Consider the following 24,168-nt stretch of genomic DNA (forward strand, 5'->3'; position numbering starts at 1 on the left):
CATACAGTCCCAGACTGGTTTGTGTTGGAAGGGACCTTAAAGCTCATCCATCTGCCTTGCCATAGGCAGGGACACCTTCCACTGGAGCAGCTTGCTCCAAGCCCCTGTGTCCAACCTGGCCTTGAGCACTGCCAGGGATGGGGCAGCCACAGCTTCTCTGGGCACCCTGTGCCAGCGCCTCAGCACCCTCACAGGGAAGAGCTTCTGCCTAAGAGCTCATCTCAGTCTCCCCTCTGGCAGGTTCAAGCCATTCCCCTTGGCCTGTCCCTGCAGACCCTCGTCCAAAGCACCTCCCCAGGTTTCTTGTAGCCCCTTTAGGCACTGGAGCTGCTCTAAGCCCTCTCTTCCGCAGACGAACCGATTTAGTGCACTAGAGCAGCGGGCGGGAGCAGGAACACACCCGAGCGCAGGGAGCACCAGCAGTGGCCGAAGCCGGCGCTGAGCCCGCACCCGCGGGTGCCGCCCGCTGCGGGGCCGGGCGCGAGAGCCGCAGCCTCACCTCTGCCTCCAGGTGGCGCCGCCGCCCCGTCCTCGGCGCCCGTGCGGCCGGGCCGCCGCCCGTTGCTGAGAGTGGGTCCGTCCGCCGGGCGCAGCCGCCAGTTGAGCCCCAGGAGGTGCATGGCTGCGGGGACAAACCGACAGTCAGTGCGAGAGCAGCGCAGAGCAGCGCGGCGGCGCGGGCTGCCCCCTGCACCGCCCCGTCAGGAGTGTGAACGAGGCGACACCCCCCGCCCCACGCAAGCCCCGCTGGCTCGCGCACATCTGCCTTTCTGTTGCTCATTTCAGTTCTCGATCTTTGAAACTGCTCAGACACAAAGGGACAGCGCGCACGGCCCCGCGTGTCGAACTGAGCAGAGCGCTCTGCTCAGACCTCAGCATCCCGCACAGCCGTCCCGGCTCACACACTCCAGGGGGATGCGTTCCTGGAAACAAAGCACCACTGCAAATACCGGTTCGAGTCGAAATTACAGGTGATAATTTATACGTTGATTATAAAATTAGCTTTAGCCCTATGTATGCTAATGACATTGTAATGCAATTACTTTGTGTTTATTACAACTTATTTAAATCAACAGATTTAACAGCCTCTGTCTTCATTCTGCAGATTAAGCTTTCCCAACCAGGCCTTTGCCAATCCTTTGACCTCACAGGTTGTTCTAACCCCGTGTATGCCCAGCCAGGAGGTTTCCCAGCTCACAGAGCTGGCTGGTGCAGCGCTGTGCCATGGGCCCCAGGCACACCTAAGAGATGGAGCAGGAGAAAGGCCATGGCACCACTGCCACCAGCGCGTGAGTGATAGGCGCTGTGGTAGGGGCTAATTGAATAAGTTCTGTGCATAATGCATGAGACTCGACAGGTCTGAATCATTCAGCTAGAGGATTTATGCACATCTTCACCCTGTATAAACAGAAGCTACCGGAATACATCTCCATACTTTCATCATATTATCTCTATGGCACCCTCTCAATCTAGAGGGATAGCCCACCAAGCTGCTTTTACTCACTTTCTTTTTATGTCCCCCTGTTTACATAGCATGTATGTAAAACCACACGCTACAGAGAAAAGCGTGCTCACTTTTATACTAAACTGGTGTTTGAGGGGATTTACTATCAAATTAGGGGCAGAAAATATACGTGATTATGGGCACCATTATAATTGTTCAACTCTGCAGTGTGAGATCCGTGTAAGATTAGCAGATACATTACATCTAATTACAAGCAATTGTAGAAGAGCTGGTGTGGTCACAAAGGACCAGCAGAGCCACATAGCCCAAGTGTTCAGAGATTAAAGGGTTGGGATAGGTGAGGCAGAGACTTCTCACAGGAACTAGCAAGTACAGTGCTTGAAACAATCTCTGAATACAGGGAATGCATTTAGACGTGACCAATTCCTATGCATATTCCTAAAACCAGACAAAGCACCTCCCACCCCCAAAATCCATCTCTCCCAACTCCTGGGAATCTCAACACACAGTTTATGAAGTTTATCCTTCCTATTCTTGGCAAAAGCAGCCGAGAAGAAAGGCAGATTTCAGAACATCACCTTCCCCCAGATATACCTATGGACTAAGGAGATGTCTAAGCAGAACAACTAAATTCAGGAGACATCCGGTGGGGAGAGGGTAGTCGCCAGACTTTGCATTCATGCTGAATTTACAAAATATTTTTTTCATCACAAAAAAAGCCTGAAAATACAATAAAGCATGTGGTATTTTAAAAAATACCAAGGATGAACCTGAAAAGGATGTTTTGCTGAGAAACTAATCCATATTTGTTTCTATGTTTAAGAATTACTGGAAAATAGACAAAATTTTATGTGGGATCAAATGTTTTCTTCAATTACCATCTTTTTGTTTTGCCAAACCAAACATTTTAAAAGTTTTTTCAGTCTCATCTCAACCAACTACTTTTCAGGATGGCAACGAAACTGAAAAATAAAGCTCAAACAGCAAACAAGTCTGTAGGTCATACAGACCCTCCCCACCGTGTGAACAAGCATCTAGAGGGAAAGAGCTGGGGACAGCAGGCAGCAGAGCAGCTCCTGGCCTGTTTGTGCTGCTCACAATTCCCATGCCATGCGCACAACCTGGGGCTAGTTTGGCTGCACCACTCCCCTAAGCAAAGAGTGCATAAAGATGAAGTGGATTTTAGAGCCCCAAAGCGACAGCAAGTCACAGAGGGGAATTAGACTTCTGTGTTTTATACTCTCAGTGTGTCTATTCCAAGTTGCAATTCTTGTATATTTTACTGCAAGCTTAACCATAAATGTAGGTCACTTGCAGAGATGAAAGTCTGCTGCTTCGAGTGCGAAACATTCCTTACAACAAAGAGGTAAGGAACTCAGAACTAATAGTCTGTCCAAGAGAATTATAGTTGCTAACTGATAATTACCAGGTAAATTCAGACAAGGAGTTATAAAAGATCTTATTAACATGGTATTAAGGAAAACTGCGATCCATCTGCTTCCAACCACACCATGATTTCATTAATAACTCCACTGCTCTGTTTTTTAATCATAGATGCACATTAGGTAAGAGCAATTACAGCTCCTTCCTAACGGGGCATGTCTGCTGTATTCCCTTGCAGAGACAAAGATGACAATCTCCTGCACAGCTCACGTATCCATTACGTGGTCTACAAACTTCCACTAAGACAGCTGAAGTCACAAACAGGAGGAACGTTCACCTTCTACTGAGAATACATCACGAAAAGTATGTCACAGGGGCCTGAGGGGAAAGCTCAGTGTTTGCATTGCACAGAGCAAGCCTGACTGGCAGCTGAGAGGGAGAACAAGGAGCTACCTATTCTCTCCTGCTTCAGAGCGCTATGAGATGGCAAATTTATATGATTAACCTTTTGTTCTGTTAATCAAACAAAAATGCCTCCAGCAAATGAATAAGTAGGAGCCTGCTTAATTAGAAATACAGGGAGCTACTCAGAAGTCGAGTGCCTATGTGTCAGAAGAGAAATTCTGGGCTAGTGAATTTGTGCCTGTTTCCTGTGTTTTCTATTGGTGGTATTATTAGTAGTATTACTATTACTATTGTTGTTGTTATTTTAAACTACAGCTAAATTATCTGTGTTGCTCTGGCTTTGCCTTCTTCCCCAGAGACACGCTTTCACCAGCTATTACAGTACTGGCATGTTTTCTGCAAAGGATATTCACCAGACATCTGGGTTGGGATACTCAGCTTGATCCAAAGCTGATCATCAAGATGAGCACTGATTTTCCAAAACAGCCCATTTACTTGAACACATTTCCTGTGCACCTGTGCTTCATATTTGGTTAGAGATTAACCTCCAGGGACAAACACACCACTGAAGAGTTAAAACACAAAAAACCATCAGTTTATCTGTTACATGTACGGGGTATTCACAAATTACAGTTTACAGAGGGCTCATGTATGTTTTGTAGGTATTATTTGGGTATGTTTGTTTTTTTCCCTTCAACATTTAAGCCTGTTTTCTAAGGTCTGTGATACTGGGCTTGTCAGAATTTATCTGCTTCATTTAACACTAACATCTAGGAACTCAGGATAGTGAATTGTGTATTTATATCTTCTAAAAATAAGACTACAGAAACAATAAATTTTCAAGTAAAACCTTTGAGGTTAGGTAAAAAGTAATAATCAACCTTTTCCTCCCTCCCCAGCAACACACACAGAGAGCGAAAACACCTGAACCTGCGTACCCATGAAGAACAAAAGCAGAGAACTAGTTCATCACTCCAGGTGGTAGAACTGTCAAGGATCAATCTAAGACTTGCATAAGATAGAGGTTGCTAGAGAGAATCACAAATTATTTTAAGAAATCCCAAAAGGCATACAAATTGACAGAAAAATGACTAAACTTACATGCAAAACTTTCTTGAATGTTCTCTAAGACTCAGTAGTGTCTCCACATTATTTTCTCATTCAGTCTTCCCATAAACCCAGTGCTCACTCCATTCAGAGTTCAGTCTAATGGACACTGGTTTGCAAGCTCAGAAAGCTGTGTCTTCCCTTTCTGCTCTCCTGTCACTCAACTATGTGTTTTTAAAATGAGAGACCTCTAGTGTCTTCATGTGCTAGAGATCTCCCTGCAGTACAACTCAGTGCCTGCCAGTAGGCAGGGCAGAATCAGGTTTTGCACTTTGCCCTTTAATCTGTGGTATTCCTTTTTAAGGGGAGAAATATGGAGATTGACAAGCTACCATTCTCCCCATTCCTATTGATTTTCCCAGTTGAGGTCTGGAAGATACACACCGCTTGCATGTTAGAAAGTTCGGTATTTCCTTAGCAACGCTAAAAGATGGGAAGATTATAAAAGTTATCAGAATTAAAAATGTTTCCATATATTAATTTTCCAAGTTGTCATGCTTAGTAAACCCTAAGTGATTCTCATCCAAAATGAACCAAACTATGATATCACTTTGTTAGGATATATCAACTCATATTATGTTTAACTGTAGCCTCTTTTCATTTTACACATGAAAAGAGGTTAGTCTCTTTTCATGGGTAAAAGAAATTGGTCCATTATATCATGAATAGTATTAACAAATAAACAGTAAAAGCACATATGCTTTTTGTAGACTATTATAGTGTAGTGGAAACACTAGAAGTTTCTGTCCACTCATGAGGTGAACAATGATGTAAGTCTTATTATGCCATATACTTAGTCTTGAACAACAGTGGTATGAGTTCAAAATCAGGCCTAATGAATCATAGACATGATGAAACAGAAGGTACCTACCTAGCAGCATGTAATTTCAGAGTATATATATTCAAAGAACTATCTGCACATCTGTTTCTTATTTCATATGAACTGTATATTACTTCAATGCATCACAATTTTTTTATTTTATTTTAGAATTAAGCTTGGCTAGGGATATTAAGGATAACAGGAAGGGATTCTACAGGTACATAGCAAACAAAAAACAGACTAGGGAGAATGTAGGCCCCTCAGGAAGCTCTCGGGAGAACTAGCTACACAGGATTTGGAGAAGGCTGAGGTTCTGAATGACTTCTTTGCCTCGGTATTCACTGGCAAAGGCTCTGACCACACCACCCAAGTGCTGGAAGGCAGACACAGGGACCTTGGGCCCACCGTAGGAGAGGAACTGGTTCGAGACCATCTTAAAAATCTGAACGTGCACAAGTCCATGGGTCCTGATGAAATCCATCTGCAGGTCCTGAAGAAGCTGGCAAAGGAAGTTGCTAAGCCGCTGGCCATATTATTTGAAAAATCATAGCAGTCAGGTGAAGTTCCCGACGACTGAAAAAAGGGGAATATAACCCCCATTTTCAAGAAGGGGAAAATGGATGCACCGGGGAATTACAGACCAGTCAGTCTCACCTCTGTGCCTGGCAAAATCTTGGAGCGGATTCTCCTGGAGGGCATGCTAAGGCACATGAAAAACAACAAGGTGCTTGGTGACAGCCAGCATGGCTTCACTAAGGGAAAATCCTGCCTGACCAATTTGGTGGCCTTTTATGATGGGGCTACAGAACTGATGGACAGCGGTAAAGCAGTTGATGTCATCTACCTGGATTTGTGTAAAGCGTTCGACACTGTCCCACACGACATCCTTGTCTCTAAATTGGAGAGACATCAATTTGATGAATGGACCACTCGGTGGATAAAGAAGTGGCTGGAGGGCCGCACACAAAGAGTTGTGGTCAATGGCTCAGTGTCCAGCTGGACACCAGTAACGAGTGGTGTCCCTCAGGGATCAGTGTTGGGACCAGTCTTGTTTAACATCTTCGTCGCTGACATGGACAGTGGGATTGAGCGCGCCCTCAGCAAGTCTGCCGATGACACCAAGCTGTGTGGTTCGGTTGATACGCTGGAGGGAAGGAATGCCATCCAGTGGGACCTTGACACGCTTGTGAGGTGGGTTGATGCCAACCTCATGAAGTTTATCCATGCCAAGTGCAAGGTCCTACACCTGGGTCAGAGCAATCCCAGGCACATCTACAGGTTGGGCAGCGAAGAGATTCAGAGCAGCCCAAGGAGAAGGACTTGGGGGTGCTGGTCGATGAGAAAATGAACATGAGCCAGCTTCAGTCTACACTCGCAGCCCAGAAAGCCAACCGTATCCTGGGCTGCATCAAAAGGAGCATGACCAGCAGGTCGAAGGACGTGATCCTGCCCCTTTATTGTGCTCTCGTGAGACCTCACTTGGAGTATTGTGTGCAGTTCTGGTGTCCTCAACATAAAAAGGACATGGAGGTATTGGAACAAGTCCAGAGGAGGGCCACGAGAATGATCAGGGGACTGGAGCACCTCCTGTATGAAGATAGGCTGAGAAAGTTGGGGCTGTTCAGCCTGGAGAAGAGAAGGCTGTGTGGAGACCTCATAGCAGCCTTCCAGTATCTGAAGGGGGGCTATAGGGATCCTGGGGATGGTCTCTTCATTAGGGACTGTAGTGACAGGACAAGGGGTAATGGGTTAAAACTTAACCAGGGGAAGTTTAGATTGGATATAAGGATGAAATTCTTTCCTGTTAGGGTGTTGAGGCACTGGAATGGGTTGCCCAGGGAGGTTGTGAATGCTCCATCCCTGGCAGTGTTCAAGGCCAGGTTGGATGAGGCCTTGGGTGATATGATTTAGAGCGAGGTGTCCCTGCCCATGGCAGGGGGTTGGAACTTGATGATCTTAAGGTCCTTTCCAACCCTAACTATTCTATGATTATAATTATTTGTATGAAGCAAAAGTAGTTTAATATTTTATACATCTAAGTGCATATAGATAGATAATCCAGATAACTCGAAAAGAATAAATGTATCCCCCCAAATTAGAAAACATCATAAAACATTATTGCACACTTACATTGCATTAAATGTTGCTCAGCTGAGATTCGTGGTTTTTTACTCATTACTACTTCTTGATCATGCAACGAAACTCCAGGAATACCAGAAATACTTATCATAATTATAATTCATAAATTAACTGTTACTTAAAAGACTAGAGACGTAGTAGTTTAACGTTCTACTACTATTTCTCTGGAGAAATAAGTTCAAGTTCAACCCAAGTCACAAGTAAAATGAGTGTGTTAGGCCTATTCCCTAGTGATTACTTGCCCCCATTACAAAATGAATGCACAATTCATCACAACTGACAACCTCTCCTCAGGAGATGCCTGAGACAGGAACATTAGGGGTCTGAAAGTCAGAAAAGAGCAATGGAAGAACTGCAGGGGAAAAGCTTGCATCGTGCCTGAAAACACTACACTTGATTCGAACTAGTGCTTTAGGTCTCTGTCTGAGGAGCACAAGATTACTGGTTAGCTATAACATGAAAAGTAAAAAGCATTCCCTAGCTCCTAACATCTGAAGAGCTAACAAGACAGTTCACAAGCACATGCACCCTGCATCAGAATTTGCTGAAGCAGGTTTCAGTTGAGATCCATATTTTGCTAACATGTTTTAGATTAACAGAAGCTGAACACAGAAAGCTAGGCATTGTTGAAAAGGCAATTCTGCAAGTGTTATTTATATATCAGGTATCTCAGCATTGTGGGCAACCAGGAAAAGTCCTCTCTCACAGAATTGGCAACAAATATGCCTGACAAAGTCAGATCTCAGTAAATTGCAAATGTTTTACAGTGGCTGACACCATCCTCTGCTTGATAATTTAGTTGGCCAACCTTCACCTGTGTTTGCAGCAGGAGGAATACAAGCACTGTCAGTATGTGGCTAGAATGGAATATATGACTTCTTGACAATGGCTGAGGACTCATACAAGTACACTTGCATGCTCTGATACCAGCAGAAAGGGACAGCCTCTCAAGGAAGTTCTAACCTGTGATTCTTCCAGGCCTTTTCCTAAAAGCAAAACAAAAGCCGCACGGCTTGCTAGGTGAACAGCTGTCATTTTTGATATACTATCTACAGGGAAGTTTCAAGTACTATTTAAAAAAAATTCCAAATCTATTATTTATATATATATGTAATAGAATTCCTTATGGAAAACAGGCTGTGCAGGGTGGTGGCATAGCCTGCTGCTGATACTGCTATTTAAGAAAAGGGCTGACTGAGAACTATGTAAGGACATAACACAACTGAGCAACTGGGCCATAAAACAGACAAAATTCAAACCCATTAAGATAAAACAACATACACTGGAGAGGAAGCATCTTAATTCCACATATAAAATAATGAGCTCTGAGCTGACTGTTATCAAACTAAAGGAAAATCTGTGGCTAAATGATGAAGTGCCCTAAAAGTTTTAAGTCAGTCAGACATTGAATAATTATGGGAAGAGAAAACAAAGCAAGGAATATTATGGCACCTCCCCTAATCTCAGAAAAGACCTAGAAGAACAAAAGGTTGGAAGATTAGTAAAGAGTACATATAAGACTTGCCCGTTCTTACGAGACAACTGATTTTGGATGCTGGAGGTAAATTAATGAATTATCTAATTTTTATGTGATGCAACACAGCTGCTCCTACACATATACAACACCCCTTGGTGTAGCTACTTCAAGCTCAATGTTGCTTGGAGTACTTGATGCTTTTCTATGTACTGTACCACAGCATGCCCCTACTCATTCACCAGCCCATACAACCCAAGGAATGTTTAGATCAACATATAATGGGCAAACCCTTGAATTTTTATGCCATAAAGAATTTCCTAGAAGCATTTCCTTTTAGGTACCTTAGGGCATAAGCTTTAGTACATCCAAATGAGCTGAGAACGCAGTATATAAAATAGCAGTTGCTGACATGCCACAAAGTTTGTGCAGGTTTCTCAACTGAGTGTAATTATTCACCAGCACAATGGTAAATACTCTATTTACTTAATAGCAAAACATAATCAATTGTAATCAGAAGAGACAAAATATCTTGTTGGAGATCTCAGGGACACAGGAGGCAGGAATTTAACTTTTACATTTGATACCACAGATCAGGTAAAAAAAAATAAATCTCTGGACTACAAGTACCTGGGGAATTTATGAACTTGTGTTGTAATATTCATGACTACGAATCCTACAGACATCATGTAAAGCATTTGGATGAACTCCTGATCATACTGTCTCCTATACTTGTGAGCATTCAACTGTTTGCAGGAAAGGTTAAACTAGTATTTCAAAACCAGGTCATTTGATCTATGTTTAATACTACTGTTGTAGAACACATGCAAAAAGTACTGCTTATTGATTGGGATCACTGAAGCTCAACAACAAATAGATGCCTTACTTTGAAGGTCATTCACTCTCAGTAAATCATCTTAATAATCAGTAAGCTATCTGGTATGCACTATGTTTTCTTAATAAATTTATATGAAAACTTCATTTGGGAGCTCCATTTAAAGCATTATCAACTACACAACTTGAAGACTTACCAGATCACACTGTTTTCATTAAAGCAGTAGGTTTGCCTGTGTTACAGCTAGAGAGCACAATAAAGAACCATTTTTTCCTACCATTTTATCCTACCCATAACATTGAACTTCTCAGAGTGACTTTTTTTCATTTACAGCACTGAAAATCCAGAATTCTACTAACTACAATGGCGCTGCTGCATATTTGTATAGCTTGTAACATGTTCTTTTACATTTCTCCATTAAGTTGATATTGTTACCAGCATACAAGGTTTTATATGCAACGCATCTACGAATTTATTCTTGTTAACTGTGCCTGAGCTTTGCAATAGTTTTACTTAAAGTAACAACTCCTTGAAACTTTCCAAAGAGAATGACTGCATGAGGAAAGCCATGAGGACTGATTTCCCAGTAAGCTTAAGAAGCAATGAATGTAATAAATGCCAGGCTACTGTTTCTGCCTTTTTTACAGCTGCAGAGAGAATACAGCTCTGAGCTTCTCTAATCCGAGAGTGATCCTATGAACAGTCACAGTTAAATTTGAATTTCAGCACCTTGCATTCTTGGACATAAGCTGAGGGAGGCAGAGGCGGACCCTTTGCTCCTGTGCTCTGGGTAAGGGGAGCGCTTGGTGCCTCCTCTGCACAGCAGAAACGTCAGACGTACTCCTTCTGCTCACCAGGGAGACATGGGAGATATTATGCCTTTTTGAGAACACAATGGAAAGGGAAGTTGGCTTTGCACAATCTGAAACATAAGAAAGCAATCCTTAGGCATAATTTCACCCTCAGCATGTAAACTCTTTTAGACAATAAACTGTTTAGAACAGGGCTTTTGCTTTAAAGCATCCAGCCCAAGAAGCATTTTATAGAAATCCCACAAAGGATCTCTGAATAAGTGTATTGTTATCATCAGCAGCAAAACTTCTGCTGGGAATTATTAATTGCTTTCTTTTCAATAAATGTTATTAAAGATGAGAAAGGAGATGGAAGGAGGGCTATAAGATGGTTCATTGTCACTGTGTTCATATGGAAGAAATAGGGGACCCAAAAAAAGCAGCATTTTTTTTTCTAAATTGGTCACCCCCCTCCAAGCTGACTGATTTCTTTCCCCATGTGAGTCAGTAAACTGAATGGAATAAATTTTCAAAGCACAGCATGAAAGATATACCCACAAATCCTATTAGTAGTAATGTGATTTGTGTGCTTATCTGCCGTGCAATGCTTTGAAAGTTCATTCCTCTATGTTCAACTTCAGTCTTCCTACTTCCAAAAACACTTGAAAAGCTTACCCACACCTGCAGTTACTTTGGGAGTGGGGAAAACTGGAGGATGTGGAAGCCTGCCTCCCAGTTCCAAGGATAACAAGCAAACAAAACTTCAGCCTGCAGAACAAGAGTTGTACCTTGGGTGGCTGTTAGCTCCCCAGTCACCATTCTGAGACACAATCCCTGGTTTACACTATTCAACTTCTCTCACTTCAGTCCTCTTTACTGAAATGCTTTGATTTTACGCCACTTTGAGAAATCTTTTTTTGTCACAAGAAGGGTAACAGCATTGCATGCTACCTTCAGAATCTGGAATCTCCCAACAAAGACCTTAAAAGAGAAGCAGAGTACAGTGCACTATTCATTTATTCTTGTGACAGGCCTTAGATTGTACAGAGCACAGAAAACTGGCAGAAGATTAATCAGTTCCTGAGACTATGTAAAATGAACTCATGCCAATTTTAGGAGTCAAGGCTGCAATCTTTTTGGGTTTTGCATCTGAACTAGGTGGTTGCAACTAATAAGAAAAGTGTTTATATTTTTATTTATCTAAACCAGCATTTTTCAGCCTGGAAGATCCCAAATCACATTATACAATATCCACTTTACCAGCCTTGCCAAAATACTGCCACTTTTGAAATAGGCTTAGAATAGCAGAAAGGGATGCTCTTGCCTAAATAGAATGGAAAACCTCATTTTTCTGGAGCAATTGTGAGCACTTAATGTTAATGCAAAGCAAATTGAATCTAATTTTAATTTCACACCTAAAAGACACCATTATCATGAACAAAGTACCCAGCTCATCTTTATTCTGTTTCCAAGAGGAGAAAGAACCTAGCTGAGACTTGGAACCAGTGTTTCAAGGAATATAGACACAGATATACCCTCCAAAATCACCGATGCCTGAGCTTACAAGAATTACAATAACTGCTTTACTTTGTAACCCTAAAGGATATCATGTCAAACATTTATTTGACTATGTTCATCTTCTGAAACTGTAACTGCCCTAACTTGTACAAACATGCTGAACAAGATTTTCTTAATCTAACTGTTCCAAAGCATTCAGACCTTGACTCAACCTCTGGTTGCTAGCCATAGTGATAAGAAAATAGTTTTAACTTTTATTACTCCTTTATGTACACCAAATGCAGTGGAACTGCATGATTATGAATGCCCAAATATACCTCCACAGTGCAACAGAAGTCATAGAACCACAGAACGGTTTGGGTTAGAAAGGACCTTAAGATCGTCTAGTTCCAACCCCCTGCCATGGGCAGGGATGCCTCACACTAGACCATGAAATTTCTGATCACAGAATATTTTCTTCCCTTAGCAGAAATTCTACAGAATAGCTTAATTTAATCACCTGACTGAGAAACCTTGCATGAATGACAAAATTTAAGCTCTTACTCTCTACATAAAGTAATTATTGAACTTAAAAGTTCATAACAAAGAGGAAATAAACCTGAAGATGAAAAGTAAATATGATTTCTTCTCACAAAGCTCCTCATTCATTTTCAACACTATGAGCTATTTATACTTCTCTCACAATATGCTTCAGAAGGTAGATAGATAGAAACATAGCCTAAATTGTCTTGACATTGAGTTACAGGCACAGATTTTATTTAGCATCCAGGCAGATTCAGACCTTATGTATGCCTTGCAAAGCTCACATTACTTATGTGTTGTGAACTAGATGTCCTACTGATCCAGAAAAGAAACACCTATGAAAATCAAATATACAGCTTTTATTTGATAAATATATTATACAGTCAGTTACAGCCTTGTATCTCAGATTCTTTTATGTTCTGTTGGGTTTTTTCTTTTTAAAGTTTTTCCATTGTCTTTAATGATTTCTATTCAGCATCTTCCACCTTATATGATTTATATTCAGCATTTCCCATAATGGGTTAACCATAACTGGGATATATTCTATTTTTAATCTTATACCTGCCTCATTCTTGCCAGGTTTCCAAGTCTGAAGTCTGTTTATTTTGCCTTCACAGGAAAAAATTCTTTTCCATCAAAGCAGAGACTGAAAGCTTGCCCTTCCACATCCTTGCCTTCCCAGCTTCCCATCTAGAACTCTAGAGCAGGTAAGGAAGTGCAGGCTGCAATGAGGACAGGGTTTCAGTGTGATCATGCCAATCTGGAAGTACAATAGGAAACAGAGAGATCAATGAAGGTTTTACACGGTGCTAGGATTTTAGTGTCTGATCACTGCTTTCTTTGGAAGTGACAGACCGCAGCAAGTTACATTTTGCAGGAACTTCTGCCTGTTTATGTTCATTTGTTATTACCGACTGCATCACCAACACATCCTGTGATACAATTTCATGAGCAATTGTAGGAATGAAGAAAAGTTTGCATATGCATTTTAAGTCCCAAGAAACATCATGACAGCACACCAGTTTACATAAGCCCACTTTGAGCAGCCTGGGCTAGCAAAAGGTGTCCCTGCCTATGGCAGGGGGTTGGAAGTGGGTGAACTTTAAGGTCCCTTCCAACCCAGATCACTCTGTGATTCTGTGATTTCAAACACTCTGCATTATGCATGATGGAAGACAATTATATTTCATTTGGACACCTACATCCCACTTTATTTAAGGAACATTATCATAACATACACTTAATTAAATATTAATATTATTATTACTTTTTATCTATTATATCTATTATGTCTTTAATTGGCTTTTATAATGCAGGGTTTTTAGACTAGCTCCATTTGATCTTCTTATTGATATAACAGAATTCACAGCAGAGCTAGTAGAAATCACTGTTACAGACAGAGATGCTGTCCACAACAGAAAAGTGAAACCTGCTTATTGTACAGAGCATCTGATACCTGATCATTTTAATGAAGCCTTCCGTCTTGCATACGAAGTGGTGCAGAAGCCAATTCCACTGTCTGAGGTCAGCAATGCAGAATTCTCATCATCAATCAGTTTAGAGCTGTTTAAAATCAAGGCCCATTGTAATCAAGGTCAAAATTGTCATGAACTTCAGGGGAGAGAGCTTTACTTCAGAACTCCTCTATTTATTTTAAGTATGTGAGGCCATGAATATCATAAGAATGCTTGAAAAAAATCATATTTTCTACAAGCAACAGCAATGAGACCCATGAAAATCTTTACCCTCCAAAGTCAACAACATAAATTGCAGGGTGAATTGGACATGAGTGATAATGCATTAGCATACGCATCTCTGTATACAACTAATTAATGAATCATAGAATAAAATAGGAGCTAGACTACATATCCTCAAAAACCTTTGGCTTCAATTACACACACTTTGTAAAGCATAATTGAATTATGTTAAATGAGTAAGACAGTAAATTTTAATGTATGTGACCATATTAGTTAATAACACCAGTAAAATAACCAGAAATTATCCTTGAAAGAGAAGACAACTTACTTATACTACAAGGGGCAAAAGCAATATATAGGAGCTACAGAACTACACATTAGGACCTTGTAGCTAAATCTCAAGTTCTGCTTCTTCATGTCTGTAACACCCAGTTGGCCAGCAACCAAAGCAGGGTTATACACCTTTTTTTTTCTTTGATGGATGAAACAGTAAATCCTATATTTAAAAAGAACACCAAACCCTAAACTAGATTGAAAACCCATCTAGCATTTCAGCTTCACTCTTCCCTGTGAAATTCATTTCCCTTCTACTTTCCTTTCAAGAATTTGCTTCATCTTGGAAGCAGGCATCAAAGCTGCTCCTCCGTAACTTAAAAGAAAAATGACTAGAAACTCCTCAGTGTCACTGTACCTGACAAGTTACTGCAATGTATTTACCTCCTTCTTTCACAACGTTATTACCATTTAAGTATCCAGAAAGTGCTACAGCTGAGATTTTTTCCCATCCATTTCAATTTCAAAATGATGCATTTGATTTTATGGTCTAATAGAGAAAACCTGCTTCTGTCTCCTGGAAGTGGCTGTCCATACTAATTAGTGAGGAACACAATGCACACAACCTTTATTTTGCTAGGATCTGAACAGAAATCTCAATGAAGACTACCAAACCTATTCATAAATCTTTACAAATTTCACCTTTTAGGACAGGTTTAAAAAAAAAACCCAACCCTATGATAACACCTACAGTTATTTCACCAATTTTTCCATTTAAATGGAATTTTGACAATTTAATGACTGCATTCTTTCAAAAATAACAACGGTATTATATGACTGTCATGTAAATGTAACTCAGGATTGCTATCAGTTCATAAAATTATTCCAGAAATCTGTTCACATCCCGTGTTTTTGCAGAGTTTACATAAACTGCAGCTCTCACTTTGTTGTTCAAAAGTATTTTAACATTTGCATTCAAGTCCTCAGAGGTAAATGTTCAGTTCAGATGCAGGATTAATAAAGTTCCATCCCTATATTACAGTATGGCATTTTGTGCAAAAGCAGTTCTCAAAGAGCCCAGTCCTTTGGGATGCACCAGGCTCCAGGGCATTGCATTGTCAGCACTCAGGTTGCGAAAAGCACCATGAGAAAACCTGCTTTCACACTGGGCTTTCTAAAATATAATATCACCCAATGCAATAAGTAATGAAGCTGAAATGATCCCATATTGTTCTGAACAATATATCTGACTGCGCACTACCAGTGAGGTCTGAGGAAGGAATGAGTTATATTCTGCTGTATATTTCTGAGTCGGACCTGTGAAGTTCTTTGAACCTTTACTGAACCAATTCTGTATTTGAAATATTTTCAGGACTTATCTTCTCCATTTTAGCAAGCCAGACACAACATACTCCCTGCCTCCTGTCAGGGAATAATGGGAGGGACTGAGCATACAGTGGCTAAGCTCTCTCATTGAAAAAACCAGGGGATGCTGCAATAATTGTCCTGAGAGGCTAGAAAGGAAACAAGACTCTATGCTGACAGCTTAGCTCAGCATGAACTCTCATTTTTCACATGGAGCTAATTAAAAACTGAAATTAGTTAAATATGGAAATGACACTTGCAAGCACTTTAGCTGAGTTCTGGCAAAATCCCTCTAGAGTGCTGCGATGCTACCTGCTGCTTCAAAACTCCCCAACTGAATTTCACAGTTAAAAGGCTGAGCAAAGGGAAAGTTATTACAGAGATTTCCAATTCAAAATGTGTCTGTAAAATTCTAAATTAAATTTCATGGTAGCCCTTTCAGTAACTAGAGACATACTGTGCAGCGCAACGATATGGTGCTCAAATAACGTCCCTGCATGTATTCTCTGATTATCTCACCTTTAGGCACTGTGCTGGTGGTGCCAACACTGTGAAGCCCGTAAGGATACCAGCACTACAATGCTACAAAGATAAGCTGTGTACTGCTACTGAACTAGTCATTTGGAAAGCATGGATGCACGGTGCACAGAGGAATTATTCCTAAGCTTAACAGTACAAATCTCAGAATATCAGAACCCAATGACCAAAATATCTTATGCCTCCTGATTTACCATATATTTGTAAGTGCTGAATACATACGCAGAGAAGGGTCTATACTGCAATAAAATATATGGCCTATATATACCTGTATCTCAATGATTTACAGGCAAGATAATAATAAAAAACACTTCTGCCTATTTAAATGGGCATAAAGAACCAAGGGACTGGATATGCATAAAAGGTAAGGTGACTGACATCAGCTTTTTGACTAAAGCACCGTGTGAATTCCATTCTGGTGCACATGACTTGCCTGGTATGCAGAAAAGCAAGGGTATTTGCCCAAGGGCAAGTATGATTTCTGAATGCAATTTATCAAAACTCGCCCATGGAGATCATTTTGGATCCATACCAAGGCATTCAGGATAGCCAATCACTTTCAGAACAACTGGAGCATTTTGATTTTATTGTTTTTCCTACATTCCATCCCTCTACCCTAGAGGCAATCTCCTCCCACTGGCCTGCTGCCACTATTGCACCAACAAATTTCTGTCTAGGAAAGCCAGCAAAAGATGCCACATAGCATGAAAGCCACTGTTACTCCCAAGTCTGCTGGCAGGGGGGACTGCTGCACCCAGCCTGCCAAAACCTCTTCCCTGGCAGCTATCTGTATAATCTGTATATCATACCCAGGCTTTGCTAGTCCAGGGCCTTGAAATATCTCAGCTTACCCAGCTGGAGGGGACATGCTGCAGCTGCACCATCAGACCCTCTTATTTTATTGAATTTTGAATTGCAGTTTCAAAGCAATTCAAATGAATTTGCCCAAGGCCTCAGATCAGTAAAAGTACTGACACCACCTGCATCAGGCTTCCTAAATTTGAAGCATTTAAAAGCAGGTGACAGGATAGGAGCTTTCAATGTAAGAACTAACACTCATGAAAAGCCTGCTAAACAAACTTGGTCATGCCCCTTTTTGGCAAGGAAGGAACTATATGGCTTTCAGCCCAATTCTCACAATAGTACTGGTAATAACTGGAAATTCCATTTTAAATTATGTTTTAAATCATGTATATTTTTCCAGGTTAAAAAGGAGATATTTATTTGATTGCTGAGTTCCATCTATTTTAAAGCATTCATACGAGTGGAGATAAAGAGCAGACTATGATGAACATGAACTCTTAACAGGAGGGTGTATTAAGAAATCCAGGAACCACCATCCAGCAGGCTGAGGCCTCTTTCAAGTTTGTGAAACTCCACTGAAATCATTACAACATGGGTTGCCCTCAGGGAAGAAATCCAAAAGCCATCCATGATCATAACACCCTCCCCTTCAAGTAATATTATTAATAATTCCCATTGCTTAATCATATTCAATACCCTTAAACATCCCAGATGGTGTTGAAATATAAGTATATACAACATCATTTGAGACCTGCAGGGACACAGACGCTAATGGCAAGACTATAGTAAACAGGTAATACATTTTGACCAAGGTCCTTTGTTTAGAACTTTACTTTTACAAAACAGCAGAAGTGTGAATATCTAGAAAGGGCAGAACAATAATTAAAACAAAACAAACACACAAAACCCCCTTGATGCCCAGGATCATATGTAGTTACACTCAGCTGATACCTCAACAGATTCTGCACTGCTAACATAGCCCAGATCCATAAAGTGAGGAAACCACTAATGTTTCCCCACTCATAATGCCATTCAATTCTTCCAGCAACCAGAGGCAAAAGATTAAATTCCCTATCTAGCTACTGTCCATGACCATGGTCCATCTAGAATGTGTGTGATCGACACGTACAGGTTTAAAAACTACTGAGACACATACCTGCCTGGCTACGGCTGCCTATATAACCAGGAGCCAGAGCCTCAGCCAGAGGTAGCAGAGCATGTCAGCCAAAGTCCTTTGCAAGAGCAAGGTGGTTGTGGTCCCAGCCTGGCAACTTGCCCTTACTCACTTCATACTGAGCAGGGATTCAGTGAGCTAAATATTGGTTCCTCTTGTTTCACTGCCCTCACTGTGCCTGTATGTACAACCCTGTCCAGAGCAATGATATAGCAGATAACTAGTACCTATTTCTCTTGTCTGTGGGTTTTAACAGCACCCATATTAATCCTATGAGTAGCTACCGTATTTGGGGATCAGTATTCCTAAGGAGAGAAATTATTTATATCTTCTTCTCTTCCTCTTCTGTCATCCTACCTGAGTATACTCACAGGAAGATACAGCTTGGTGAGGGAGCTAGAGGCAGAAACAGGGAATCTGGGGAAGGGTACTGTCAGATACAATCAGGCAGCTTACTTGAATGGCAATCATAAGGCAACAACTTATGCCTTTTAAAAGATCCCTAAAGAATAAACTATAAGGAACTTGCTAGAAAGAACAACATATATTCCAATCAACTCATGATTGTACTTCTGATCTGCAATGAACATTGTCTCTCCAAAGTGCTTTCTGCTATACTCAGTACGTGATGCACATCTGGGTAAGCACCAGTGGGATAAAGCCTAAAGACATGCTTACAAGGGGACATCCATGCAGAGAACTGCTTTTGTCCCTAATGATTCTGGGAAAGTATTTACTCAAGAAGAAAATGAATAGAGGCTTAAAGGTGAGAAATTAAGGTAGGATTTTCATCTTCGGGCGCTTAAAAGTGTTTAATCATTCTCTTGGATTTTTCCTCCTCTTACACTCAGAAATATTCAATAAAGTTTAAAAAACTTGAATCAAGGAAAAAACCTGAGCCTGCAGCCTCACTTCAGGGAGGAAGAAGAGAAGGAGCAAAAGTGGGCTGACAGACGGAAATATATTATTTATTCTTTCCATAACCAACATAGCATAGCGGTGTGAGCCAGGGAATTACACCCACCAAACACACACACTACATCCATCTTTGCCCTTGTAGGAATCATTTCAGTGCTCAGAAGATGCAGCATGCACAACCCAGCAATGTCATCCTTGTGACATAAACCAGCCTCCATATGCAGAGAGCAATGGAGCGAAGATTATTCCCAAAGCTGGGGCCAACAAAGGGCTACTGGTTCCAGGAGACTGGTGAGCCAGGTACCCCCAGAGAGTGTACAAGCTGGTTTTTTGAGCCATAGGCGAGAACAACACTCGTAAGATCGTTCAGCCTCACTCTGACCTGCTGCCTCATAGCGACTTTCTCTGTAAACAGAGCCTAAAATCATCCCATAAGAGGCAAAAGGAAAAACTTTCTGTCTTTGCCAGATACAGGCTTCTCAGTGGGAGCTACTCAGGTTTTGCTCTGTAAAGTGATCCTGGCATCCTAGATAGTCAATTAATGAATTCTTTAAATTGTAAAACTTTAGTCAAGGTCATTTGCAAATGTAAACCTTGAGTCCAATTATGTTTTACTAGTGGATGACACAATTACAAGAAAAAACCTGTTTTTATACTTCAACAATCTTTTTCCCCTTGGTTATCAATTTTTAAATACAGGGCAAGAAAAAAGTGTGCTTTTGAGAAAATTCTGAACACATAAATGTTTCAGATCAGTTCTACTGCACAGAAGAAAATGTTTCTTTTAATAGCGTAATTTGATGTAATTTGCCTTATGATTTTTCTTAAGGTACAGCAAATGCTGAACAGAAAATGGCACATATTTCATTTCAAGATACAGAGCCAAATTCATCCCTGCATCTTTTTCATGCCCGATTGGTCTAAGCCAGTTATTTTCAATGTAGCTATATCACTGTGAAAAAGGAATAATGCAATCATGAATCAAGTCTATACTATTTTTCATGACAATTCCACTTCAGCAAAGCCTTAGATATAACCTAGTGAACCACGGATCACAGTAATATTTTGTAAAATTTATTCTACAAAACGTATTAAACAAACTTACCTTTCTGTCTGTATCTTAGTAACTTAGCAACCCTTAAAATATCTGAACAAGCTTCCGAAATTTTACCTACAAATGCAGACTTTACTTTGAGTATTCTCTGTGCCAGCATTTGATGGCCATAATTGCAAGAATAAATTTTGCAGAATGGGGCTGTAACACACACATTTTACCTTTATCTTCACAAAGTCCTTAAGGTACCTCTTAATTAACGGTATCATTTTCTAGGCTATTCAGTAGCTCTGTCATGTAAATTCAATGGCCGGGATATTAAGGCTTCATTACAGGACATACCATAAAAGTATCCCTAAATAGCTTAAGTGTTCCACAGTCACTTGTCACATGTTTTATGGTTTCTACTGATTTCAGTCAGAGCACCCAAAGTGAGCCGGAGGACGGAACCTGCCCTACAGTACTGCATCTTGGGCTCGAGCATTCTTCACAGCACTAGTCTGATGCTCCATGACCAACAGTGGCCAATGAAGTACCACAGGTGTGCTATACCTTAGTATGAGCCCACTGCCAGAGAGTCAAGAATAGGGCTAACTAAAATTCAATGCCTGCATGCAGAACAGGGAAATGAAACTTAATTCCTCATGCAAAAATGCAGTGAGACTGTATGAAAACTGCAGGAGCTGGTGAATACCAATTTTAGTCATATCTTTAAGTAGATGGCAATAAACCCTTATTATTTGCAAGGAAAACTCATTTACACTAAAGCAACCTGCAGTTTTCCCTTGCCAGAGCCAAGCAGCAGCTTAACTCTGCACACAGAGGGTACAACCACTGTCAGCTTTGTGAAATGAGGGAGGATGCAGTGTCAACAGGACCATGTCTAAGTGATAATTAGACCCAAGTAAGAAATCTGGGGTTAAAACCTGTAATCTTAACTCAAGATTGCTCCCTCAGTACCTTTTCATCAGCTTGTTCATGATTTAGAGTTTAAATTAAAGCTTCTAACCCTGAGCTCAGTACTGCAGAAAGAAAAACACTTCAGGAAAGCCTGGGTCTTCAGTCAGCTACTGAAAGGGCCACATCCTCTATGCTTGGGCTTCTGGGGCTCCTTACCTGCTGCAGGAAAAACAGATGCTTTGTGAGCTGGGAAAACACATTCCTGTGTTTGCCAGAGCCAGGCTGACATTGTGGATGTCACTGGTCACCCCTTGCTCCTTGCACACCTCATGGATTCCCGCCGCCCTTGGGAGGCCCACTGCAGCCTGCAGCCAGGCCAGGAAGTGGCCCCCATGGCTGCTTGTGCCCTGCCAGCTCCCCTTCCCCTTCCACTGCCAGGCTGCCCGCCAGCCCACTCCCGGCACTGCACAGGCTGCCCCGACTGCCGTGAGCAGTGCCCAAGTTCCGTGGTCCTCGAGAGGAGCGGGAGATGCGGCTCCTGCCCCTTCAGAAACGCTGTAACCAAACCACGTACAGTAAATCATAGAGGCACAGAATCGGCCAGGTTGGAAAGGAGCCTCGGGCTCATCCAGTCCAACAATTCCCCACCACTAACCCATGGCATTGAGGCCTCGTCTCAGAGCTGTGTGAATGCTTGCAGGGACGGTGCCTGCAGCCCTGCCCTGGGCAGCCTGTTCCAATGCCTGAGCACCCTCTGGGGCAGGAATTGTTCCTCAGCTCCATCTAAACCTGCCCTGGTGCAGCTTGAGGCCGTTTCCTCTTGTCCCATCCCTTGTTCCTTGGGAGCAGAGCCCTGCCCCTCCTGGCTCCATCCTCCTGTCAGGCACTTGTAGGGAGTGATCAGGTCCCCCCTGAGCCTTCTCTTCTCCAGACTGAAAACCCCAGGTCCCTCAGCCGTTCCCCATCACATTGTGCTCCAGGCCCTGCACCAGCTCCCCTGCCCTTCTCTGGCCCCGCTCCAGCACCTCAATGTCTCTCTCGTAGTGAGGGGCCCAGAATTGGGCACAGGATTTGAGGTGCGGCCTCACCAGTGAGCGGTACAGGGGCATGATGACTGCCCTGGCCCTGCTGACAACACCAGTGATGATATATAAATGAGTGCAATTGACTCAGTAAATGTAAATATCAATACGCTAGACAGGTAAGAAACTACTTCGACAACATCCCTTTTAAATATCCTCCTGTGGGGTTTGTCAGCATTACTGTCAAGTGCTGTAACTAAAAAGTGAACAGCTCTCCAGCACCACAACATTATTACTCTGGTGTACCTAAGGCACTGGCATCCTGGAGACTGAGTTGGCACAAAGTGAGATAAAGCATGAGATAAAGATACAGCATAGTACTGCTGGGCTTCCTCCTCTTTTTTCCAAAAAGACAAATATAAATTTATCATTACTAAAACGTTTTCTTGACACAAGCACTGCAAAGGACAACTGGCTGTGACCGGGATGCAAACCTGCCTTGCTGTGAACGCCTGCTCGGGAGCCGATGGAGGGCGGCGGGGCGGGAGGCATGATCCTGCCCCCATCCCTGTGACTAACCCCAACACAGGGCCAGGCTCCGCTGTCACCCTGCACTGACGCCCTCCAGCTGCCAGCCACAGCGTGCTGCTTAGCTTAGTTTACCTTAACATTTCCTCGTGGGTGCCTGCACTATGAATTCGTGTAGGCTGATGATTTTGTGGTTGCCCGCTGATATCAGAGAGAGAAGCATTTTTTCCCTCAGTGTCTGCTTTGTAAATCAATCGCTAAATTATGTGCTACTTCATTCACAATTTTTTTGGCCTCTATCTGCCCTAAGCCACCTGCTGTGGTGATAACTGACAAAATATATGGAACCTGGGGAGAGGATGAGGAAAGACAGGAAGGAGGAGGGATACAGCTATCTTTGCACATGCGACCTCTTGGCAGAAATGCTCAGGCAGCAGCATACAAATGCTGTAGATTGAAGCTATTGAATTTTTTAGTAGCACAATACACTGCATAGCACTGCTCTTTAAGTGCTTGTATTCTGGTGCAACAGCAATCTCCAAAGCAGTAAAATAAGATGTACCCAGCTGTGTTTCGATTCATATACATCAAGAAGAAAACTTGTACTTTTCTATACTAATTTCACAGAGAAATCAAAGAACAAAAACCTGAAAAAATCTACAGAGTCAGACTTTAGCAATCAAGAAAAATAAATCTAGTTTTATTTACCTGTATCATGGAAACACAAGCTATTTAAAGCACCTTTGCCACATCTCTCCTAATTAATCTGTATCAGGTTGTCTGGATGGAATCACAATCTTACTGTCAAGATCAAAATATTCACTGTCTCCTCCATAAACCAACAATTAAAATCTTTAAAAACAATTTGAGAATGTTGGCAGGCAGAGCTATCCACATTACAAACAAACAGGTACTGTTAACATTCACATCTTACAGTTATCGTTCTTTTGCAAGGCCTTATTTATTTTTTTGTTTTAAATAATAGCATACAAATGACTCTCCTTGGAATCAGACTCAACATCCCTGCAGATTCTTAAATGAGAAAACATGTTACCACCACTAACAGTAACACAAAACCAGAACTACTCCTACATGTAATAGCATTGAAAGGAGGCATGTGTAGTATCAGCATTAGAAGACAGATGAGGAAACCAGAGATGGGAAAAGAAAGATTATTGTGTGAGCAGAGCAATTCTGAAAGCTTCACTAGGGGGCTGGGATCTGCTCCCTCCAAAAGAAAATCAGGCGGAAAACATAAATAGTAAACTGCTCTTTTTCCTTGCTCTATAAAGTTCTTCTGAGTTGTGTGGGAAAGAGAATGAAACTTGTCTTCTTCCCTTCAGAACAGAGCATTACTGTAACATATTTAATTATTATTGTTACAGCTTCTGTCACATCAGATTGTACTTTAACTAATTTTATTTTTTAAGGTGAATG

At 41.7% G+C, this 24,168-nt stretch overlaps 1 protein-coding gene across 2 annotated transcripts in view; it reads right to left on the reverse strand.

Moving 5' to 3' along the window:
* Positions 1 to 24,168, reverse strand: part of TENM2 (teneurin transmembrane protein 2) — a 186,501-nt gene that overhangs the window by 131,318 nt on the left and 31,015 nt on the right. The window contains exon 3 of one of the 2 annotated variants that reach the window (XM_061348442.1): positions 500 to 622. The exons of the other annotated variant lie outside the window; for it this stretch is intronic. Coding sequence (XP_061204426.1) covers positions 500 to 620 — 121 coding nt within the window. The 5' untranslated portion in view covers positions 621 to 622. The remainder of the gene's footprint in view (positions 1 to 499; positions 623 to 24,168) is intronic. 2 annotated transcript variants of the gene reach the window in all.

This window comes from Neopsephotus bourkii, unplaced genomic scaffold (genome assembly GCF_033783945.1).
Source record: "Neopsephotus bourkii isolate Nb327-2 ecotype Australia unplaced genomic scaffold, CSIRO-AGI_Nbou_v1 NB_357, whole genome shotgun sequence".
In the NCBI taxonomy this organism is placed as follows: Eukaryota; Metazoa; Chordata; class Aves; order Psittaciformes; family Psittacidae; genus Neopsephotus; species Neopsephotus bourkii.